Genomic DNA, 9,467 nt, shown 5'->3' with positions numbered 1-9,467 from the left:
TTTGTTAACACTTTTTAGCAGTAATAGATATATTTTTTAATGTAGTCTATATAGCAAATTTTACTTACCGTGAGTGGTCTTAGAATATTTGCTGTATTTGCGGTCGCTTTTTAAATTTTTGACCTATATACAATTTTGTGTGTTGTGGTTTTTTTCATGCATACGTGTGTTTCCATGTTACAGCAAGCTGTCTGATGAACAGGAAACGAGACGGCCGTGGTTTTGATGAGCAAAACAGATGGAAACATACTGCGATGCTCTGGAGACAGCTGGCGCGGTTTCTAGGTCGAGGAAGTTGTCGGAATAACTTGGACGCGGCGGCATGTAAATGCCACTGGGAGTTTGAATAAATGTAATAAATAAAAGTACATGATGGAATTTATGTGTGTGCCACATTTATATTCACCTTACTGTGCATCGATTAGTTGACTTTGACTTCTTTTGTGTTATCCTTTATGTCCTCAAACAATTTATTTATTGCAAATGTCGTCTTTTCCAAATATTTTTGAAGAACTAGTTTTCACAGTAGTCAATTATTTATAGGTCTACAGCGCCCCCTGTATTCCACAGACAGTACAACACAGTGAAAGGACAAAACATTTTATTTTAGGCCTTCCTTCTTTACAAAGTAACCTCAAATGTTATCCATCTTATTGTTTTTTTAAATAGCAAATGAAAGAATCCAATTAAGTTTATTTAACAACATGGTATCACAAGTTGCACAGAGCAGAGTCAAGAACGGAGGTCACCACAGATTCAGAAAATAAAGACAAAAATGCATCCGCACGTCAGTTCATAATCAAGCTCCATTTTCATGTGTTATAACATACCTCGTTGCCACTTGCAAAAATAGCAGATATTCATTACATCTTTTACTGCAATCACATTTGTGTTAAAATCACACTCCAAAGAAATGCTCAAAATAATAATAGTATATAATATGAAATAATAGTAAATAAACAACAGCAAGGACTAAACACGTCAAAATACAGCCCAAAGTAAGTTAAGAAAAACACAAAAAACATGAGGTGTCAACTAAACTGAAAGTACCTTTCTCCGTTAACAGAGTTTTTATTCAAAACAAAAATACTCGATGTTGAACCTAGAGCGTGAAAAGTGCTGGGGAAATTAGTGGTCCAGAACATGCCAAACGATAGTCGGAGTGTGAACTATGCAAGCTTTCTAAAACACATTTTTATTGTTAAAAGAACTTTTTCCAAACTAACGTTTTACTTTAACACACTGTTAATGCAAACAAGCAGCCGTAACGTACATGTCTTAAGAACGACATCTCCTCGGCTGCACCAACTAACTAGCACTTCACCTAGTAAGACGAAGACGTTTGAAAGTTAGGCTCGTGTTCTTAGAATGCTTCCACGTGACCGTGCAAGGTCGTGGTGTTCCCTCCACAGTCCACGTACTGGTACATCTCCTGCGACACCTGCTCGGCGTGGCCAAAGTATGACGTGGTCACCGTTACCCTGGTTTTCGTAAAAAAAAAAAAACCTCAGTAAGTCGCCTGTAAAGTAAATTTGTTTAATATCTGAAGATAATGAGTGAAAAATTCACTTCAGCAGTTAAAGAAATAGTTGCTCAAGTCCTACTTACTGCATCATGACCACCATGTTGTGCACCCTGATGGACTGCAGCGTACAGTAGTCACTGCGGACAACGAGATAAACATCAGCGCGTTGTGACCAAAGTCCATATAGCATAAAAAGCACTCGGAGGAACATCAACTTACAACATGTAATTTAATTCGTCCGCAATCACAGTGGGAACAGTGTAGTCAATCTGAAAAACACAAACGCAGAGAATTTTCAACTTGTGGTTCAAAGGTGAGCAGATTAGAAAAGTTATCAATGTTGTTTTTAAGTCTCCCTTTCTAATTTAGTGGTTTGCACTAAGTCCAAAGTTTGCAGAAGCCCATCTGTGATCCATATGGAGCAGGTGTCATATGACACAACAAACAGCAGGAAGGCTGTGCTGGACTGTCATTGTTGCTTTTGTCCACTAGTGGGCGAGGGTTGATGCTTATTCTTGACTTGGCTGTAATGCTTTTGTTACACTTAAAAAACACTGGTACACACCTGTCGCTGGTCCAGAGGTACGATGACAGTGCTGTTCTTGTTGAACTTGGCTTTGCCGATCACCGTCTTGGCAAACTCCACTTGGGCGGTGATGTTGGTGACCGATATGGCGTAATAGTTGTTATTCGTGATGTTCAGCGTATTCTGGATGGTAGAGGACAACGGAGATATGAGAAATTCGCTGATCACAATGTTTGATGAGTAGAACCAAAGATTATTGCTGGGAAACAGTTGCTAAGCAAATGTTGACACAGCTGGACAATCGTACCGTAATGTTGAGATAGATTATCTGCTTCTCGTGATCGTAGGTCACGTAAGCCGACTTGACGCCCACGTATTCGACGTTGATGGTGCGAGGGAATAGGAAGAAGACGGCGAGGCTGGACAGCAGTAGGCAAACGCACACTGAGATGGTCACGTAGAGCTTCCTGCACACCAGACAAAAACCAAAATGAGACCTAGCCAACGACGCGTTTTTCCGCGCATCCGTACGAAAACAACTCACGTTCTGCTCGGCCTTAGCCTTTGGTCACTATAAGGAATCAGAGCTACCAGCTGATTTTCCTGACCTGTTCAATCATTAGGAAAACAATGAAAGCAGTTATTGTACAGCAAACGTCCGCATACCATTTTGTGATGTAATAATTTCAGGTATTTGATTATTTATCAACCCAAGTAGTCAAGAAACGATGCAATGTACTTTTGAGTGCGTTTGGTAGATTTTTTTTTACCTCGTGGGATGCGACCGGTGCCCTGACACGTGGGACAGGTCACGCTGTCCCGTCCAGTGAACTCTACATATGGAAAGTGTGAAACTTCTCCATTCTTTCCATCCTCCGGCACCGACGTCTCATCGTACTCGTCCGTATTTGCTGTCAATGCGTCTTGACTGAAGTCTTTGTGCCTAGCCAGCAGTGACTGGGACTTCCCCATCGCTGACACCGTCTGTCACTATTTAAAAACCACATGCATAATGCCACAGATAGGTTAATTGCTGAACTATGCCCAACAAAATGGAGGCTAGTGGTTAGTTTCAATCTTCTCAAAAGTTGTGCGAACCATTTTTCCCAAATGAATTAAAATTAGTATGACTCTGGTTCCACCATATGCTTACTTAAAATGGTAAGAAAAAAAAGATTGGATGTTTAGCTTTAAGTCAATACAACTTAAAAAAAAACAGATGCATAAGATAGGATCAAAATTTTTTCAAAATATGAATTTTAATTTGTATAATATATAATTTCAATATTCTATCGGATCAATTAGTTTTAATATATACAAAAAACGTTTTTCCAACAGAAAACTCCTCTAAATTATTGATGATTCAGAAGACCAACACGAATGTTAATATTACATATTTATTCATTTCACAAGGTTAATTTTGATCTCATTTACGGGTGGTTTTGTAGGTGGGACGAATTATGGTTCACCATTTCACGCATGTTTAACAACATGAAGCTTCGGACCCAGTCCGCCATACTGTTTGTTCCATATACTGTAGACGCGAGTGGGGAACACAAAGTCCCGGAAGCTTCAAATTCATATCCACGCCCCAATTTCTGTGCAGGCTTCAGTATTCAGTGACAAATGTGAGATGTTCACACAATAACCGTAAAATTTTTGACGCTCTGGTGACATCGGCCAAATGAATTTCACGAGACAAACGCAGCAGGCTCAGTGGACGGATGGACGAACGGACGGCAGCCAATGCGTCACCGCAACAGTTTTTTTTGGACAGATACTTTTGTTCGTCGCTTTCGTTTTTGGAGAAGACGATTCCTGTCAAATCCGGCACGAACCGGCTCACCTGTGTCGTCGCTCTTTATTTTGCGGAATCTGCTGTCATGCGATCGCGCCGCCGGGTTTGTTGTGCTTCTAATCGGCAAGGGAGAACGAAGCGCTACGGAACGCCCCCATCACTTCTCCGTATTGGTCAGAAGATGCCAACACTCGTGACGTTGCATTTTAGCGCAATAGATTACGTTAAAAATCGACGGGTAAAAATGCGATGAAACCCTAACAATATATAAATAATAGACTTTGAATTAATTAATTAATTAGAATATGTTTGAGCCCCCCCCCCGTGCATTTCCCCAACTGTATGACAAATATCAACATATAGCACCACGTAAATATTACAAAAGTATTATTGCATATAATCCAACATTTTTATTAAATATTTATGATTTATAAATGCGTGCAGAAATGTCAGTGTAAATGTTAATACGCGTACTGCAGTTGGCACGGTTGTTTGCATCCATCGGGCCAGACGGTGGCAGTGTGCACCCATGCTTGACTGGCTCATTGTTTTGTGTAAACAATGTGCTTAACCTCTCTTGTACCCCGTACTAATTGAAATATTCAATTACAAAACCATAAATACATCTCTTGAGGCAGGACAGATTATTTGAACTATTGTGAATTTCTGTTCGCAGGCCATTTGGCACGCGCATGAAACATATGCTAAAAATAAAAAATGCATTTTGGCCATCACAGTGACCCACTTGGCGACATCATGGAGGTTGTTTTAATACTCGGGCTAAATGACAAGAATGGGCATTAAGCAGAGGCCGTAAATATCTTCCGGCTCCGACAGATTTACCATTTTTTCAGCAAATATGCTTTTAATGACGCAACACTGGCACGTTTTAACCGGATTTTCTCGAGTTTCACTTTGATAGTTAGAAACATATTCATTTATGAATGGAGGAGCAGAACAGGCACGCTCAGAGCAAATCTGCAGTGGCCGATATGCAAATGTCTTTGACTAAATGGTTCAGAAATCACCAGCAGCTATTTTAGAACATCAGCACTTAATTAAATAGATTTTATGAAAGGAATTGCCTCTCAGCCTCTATCTTATAAGTTCTTTGAAATGGTGGCTAAAAAGAACCGCTTAATGGATAAAATTAAATTAAAAGTCTTCATTGTACTGCTACATTAAAGGAAAGTTTTGCATGTCACTTTAAGATCACTGAAAAATATTACTATATCACAGCTACTTTTTTTTACTTCTTTGAGCTTCAGTAGTTAAAGAAAGTAATGCCCATGTATAAATATTTTTTGATCGGTCCCATTCCAAATGAATGTTTCAAATCTTCATAATGGTTCGATCTTTCCACAGAGAATAGCCTGACAATGGAAAATCAGAATGCTTATTGCAATTGTCTGAAAGCATTATATCAAAGAAAGATGTGAAGAAACAACAAACACTTGTCTATAAGTAGTATTTATATTTTATTTTCACCAATAGATGGTGGAGTTGAGCTATGCTATTTTTGGTTTTGCGCTTCCCATCTCGCCCATGTATTTGAACAGGAAATCGGCAAATTAAAATCATCGACGTTATTGGGTTAAAAAATAAAATCAATGTACAACAAGGACCATATAGCTCAAATGGAAAAGAATTCCATGTAGCCATTATGTATTTATTAAGTCTTAACATTTTGATTGATTCCAAATTGCCCATTGTGAATTACAAATAATAGTGTCACCCTCTGTATCAGACCAACACAGCAAGACCCAAAATGTTCACTGGCTATTTATTTCTGCCTAATATGTGGAACAAATCCAAATAAATTAAAATGTGTCTTTTTTGGGGAGGGGAGGTCATACGGTGTCAACCTGTGCAGCCATGTTGAACTTGTGTGTTAAAACGCAGCAGGACGTCCACTCACGCGCCACCAAACTGCGCTCGGACACTTCAGGGAGCAAATAGAGCGCAACAGGGGTGTGTGAATGCAATCATTCCAAGTACATCCGTCATGTTAGGTTGTTTCTCGTATGACCTACAGCCTGCGTCGTCCCCCCCTCGTATCCCCTTGACCAGATGGGCTCGCATCTGCCTAGCTCAGAATCTGGCAGCCGTGGGTCTTCTCAGGTCAGAAACACGGCTTGAAACTGGCCACTTATTACAAACCACACCCTGAAGTGGGTGCCAGAGAATCGCAGGGCGGGTAATTGGAAGATTCCACTTGCCTTTGACACAAAGAAGAATCGCCTTGCCTCAATGACTTACACTTGCACTGTCAGAGAGACCAAAGGATTGTCGAGATGAAGGCGTGTCACATCTTCAACTTGAGGCTGACAAGTCCTCGTCGTCGGTCTACGCGACAAATCGAAAGTGACAGTCGGATGCGGCGACTCTGGCGGCTCTTGATCACCTTCTCATTTACCAAATTGATCAGGCAGCGCGAGAGGAAGTCGACTAGATTTTCATCATGTCAAAGAAACCTTGAGGGAAGAACGTCTCGTGTGGAAGGAAGGAAGGTTCGGTCATGGCAGGAAGACCTTCATCCTTCGGTTATGATGTTTAAGAGGCCCACTCGGAATTGCACCGATTTCTGCAAATACATTTGACCTTCCTTTTTTTCATATGAAATAACAAAGCAAATGTTCCATGAAATCTCATGTATAATATTGACAAAGGAAAAAAAAAATAGTGATTTTTACTATGGTTACAGTTAGCTGTAGCTAGTTTCATAAATCTAAGACGTAATTTACCTTATTGTTTTTTAAAAATATATTTCAATTTTATTGTAGTTAACAAACAAGTGTTTTTTCAATTTTAGTTGGTTAATATTAATGAACTGTGACAACCTTACACAAAAAAACAACACAAGTAGTTTGTCAAGGAGCTCACGGAGTAATTTTAGCATCACGTGTGCATGAACCTTATGGGTGAATGCGAGGGTGGCGGAGTGCTTTGGGTTTGTTTGTCCCGGCTAAGAACCTGAACAACAGCACATTAATGGGCTTTACGTAAAAACACGGGTGTGCATGCCCAAACACAATAACTGCAGGCAGAAACGCGAATAAAAAGTGTCTCTCTCGGTAAAGCACGCACACAAACACACACTCGCATGCACGTTCTTGCCTGTCAGATCATATTAGCATCAGGTCAGCATGCTTTTTTCTCAGCGTGTTGCTATGGCAGCACGGAGAGAGAGAGAAAAAAATGTCAGTCAGTGATGACTGAATTGCTGCCTGTCACCGCTGCGCCTAATTTACGCTTCATTGGGCCTCGCATGCGATAAAATGAGTTTAACTTAAACACACGGATCAATGGCGTTTTTGCGTGCATTATTTATCTACTTTGTAGCTAATCGACATCAAAATCCAGGTTAAAATAGTCATCCAAGTCTTGTTTCCAAAAGCAAAAATTAGACTACATAAAATCAGTTTGGCCCTGAAATAAAAAAAAAACGTTTTTAACTTGAACTCACTCACATCCAATTCCCCGAGGAGCCCCATAGGCTTATTTGCATCTACTTTTATTAGACTGAAATCAAAACAGTGACTACGCAGGTCAAAAGGTGCCAATAAAATTTACATCATGTTGCCAAGTTTTACATTTGATACGCAACACTTAGATGATTCACACTTATGCTGACACCTCACTAAAATACACAGAAGATGACAACTACCGTTGAGCATATCGCTGCACGCATGTTGTTGACTGCTGGCACAGAAGCAACTCTCGTGTGGAGCCCACTGAGAATTCTGGCAGGATGTGTAAAAATTTGCCATGTGGGTCAGTTTATTTTTTTACCCCCTCCCAAATATTTGTCCTCCTGTATTTCCAGAGGCTTGACAGAGTGGCGGCTAAAAACAGAAAGTGTACTGTACGTGACCTCGTTCTGCTCACCTCACTCTCGCGCTCACTCACTCTTTCTCTCGAAAAACACAAATTTATGTCATCGATTAAAATATTGGCACACTGTGCTACGATTTAATCTGGACATTAAAATATACCTACCCTACATCGCTTCACTTATAGCACAGAGATTTGAACTAGTTCACTATTTCGTTGTCCCGTTAGCATGCCAGTATTCCTACTCGTGTTCAGAAATGTCGTATATTTTCAGAAACATTTTAATATATAAATCGGTATCCAATCGTTCCCATAACGTTGCGTTGATGGAGCCAAGCGTTTTCCCCCTCCCATCTGGCACCAAATCCGCCTTTTTGTGTAACAACCACAACACAATCATATATTGTTTGAATGGTAATGTAATCAAACGAATCACATTAATCCCATGTGGGTTAGCGTGTCTCATACATGTCGCTCGCCCTCCGTTAATGTTAGGATTTAGCATGCTTTACGTTAAAGTACATCTAAATGATATGCTTTGTGGTCTTATATAAATACCTAAAGGGGATGTATAAATGAATTTATGCATTATCTACACTATGGCGGGATAGTCCAGCTGCTTATCAGGACAAGTGGGCAGGCAGCCGGATGTGCTTTTCGCGCAAAGACAGCCATGCCAAATGTGAATTATAAAATATATATATATATATTACCAAGTACTGTGGTGCCTTGAGATAATTTTTTGCAACTCAAATCACTCACAACTCAAAAACGACAATTAACGACATAATCGGCGAGATGAGACGATTCAATTTCCATCATCGACTTGAAACATCTGAAGTCATGTGACCCCGTCCACACATTCCACCGTGTCCTAGTTTCTTCAACCTGCTGACAGAGAGACACACAGACAAAGATGCGATCTTGGCTAAAATCAGTGTGAAGTTTATTTTATTCATTTATCCAGGCCGATTTAAAGCGATCCGCCCCAAATTCAGACGTGCTCGTCCCACTAGGCTAGGATATGCGCTCACGCACTCCAAGTATTGCACGACAGATTTGACATAATCCCACCGACAGATGGGTTAGAGCTCATATCCTCCGTCTTAGAACACCAGCACAGCACACTCGTGCTACAACACTGCAGACAAAGTTTGAATTAAAATTGGGCTTCTATTTATTTCATTTTTTTTGTATGCGTGTAATCCCGCTAAGAGATGTGGGTAAAAACAGAACTTCCTCGTGGGATTTTCACGGATTTACGCATCAGATGCGGGGGGGATCAGTTCCAAACTAGCAACATTTGGATGTGTTTTGACTCGGCACTCGGGTTAGCATTTAACAAAGCCGCATGTAGCCGAAAAAATAAATAAAAACATTGTGTTCCGCCACGAGGCCAGAATATAAGAATTGAGACATCCGCGGACATCATCGCGGCAATACGTTTAATCGGGGATGAGATTTTAACAGACGGTCATAAATATATACATGTGAGTTTGAGGCTACGCTCTGTCGACCTACTGTTCACTTGTCAACATATTCACTTCCAGATGGCATTACCTGCAGTGTGAAGCGTTACCCTGGGATCCAAAACAGGTTCATGCCCAACATAAAAAGACCCCCCAGAACTAATTGTTATTGCACATGTGCAATGACGGTTTGTCCTAAAACGCACCACAATTTAAACAAATAATAGTTTTTCGACTCTATCATACTGCAATCTGTGTGTGTACATGTCAAGCCTGCTGCCCGCTTCAATCCCACAAATCAGAGAAATGTAAAAT

At 40.4% G+C, this 9,467-nt stretch overlaps 1 protein-coding gene across 1 annotated transcript; it reads right to left on the bottom strand.

Moving 5' to 3' along the window:
• Positions 1–584: 584 nt before the first annotated feature.
• Positions 585–4,022, bottom strand: tmem106ba (transmembrane protein 106Ba). The gene is made up of 8 exons (XM_088387922.1): positions 3,898–4,022; positions 2,822–3,041; positions 2,596–2,659; positions 2,359–2,518; positions 2,091–2,234; positions 1,745–1,794; positions 1,609–1,662; positions 585–1,481 (listed from the first exon to the last, which is right to left on the bottom strand). The coding sequence occupies exons 2-8, from the start codon at positions 3,021–3,023 to the stop codon at positions 1,364–1,366; spliced, it is 792 nt and encodes a 263-aa protein (XP_088244048.1). The 5' UTR covers positions 3,024–3,041; positions 3,898–4,022; the 3' UTR covers positions 585–1,363.
• Between the last annotated feature and the right edge of the window lie 5,445 nt (positions 4,023–9,467).

The sequence above is a fragment of the Syngnathus floridae genome, chromosome 10 (genome assembly GCF_059516105.1).
Source record: "Syngnathus floridae isolate MCC-2025c chromosome 10, RoL_Sflo_1.0, whole genome shotgun sequence".
In the NCBI taxonomy this organism is placed as follows: Eukaryota; Metazoa; Chordata; class Actinopteri; order Syngnathiformes; family Syngnathidae; genus Syngnathus; species Syngnathus floridae.
This window is presented reverse-complemented; position numbering and strand designations above follow the sequence as displayed.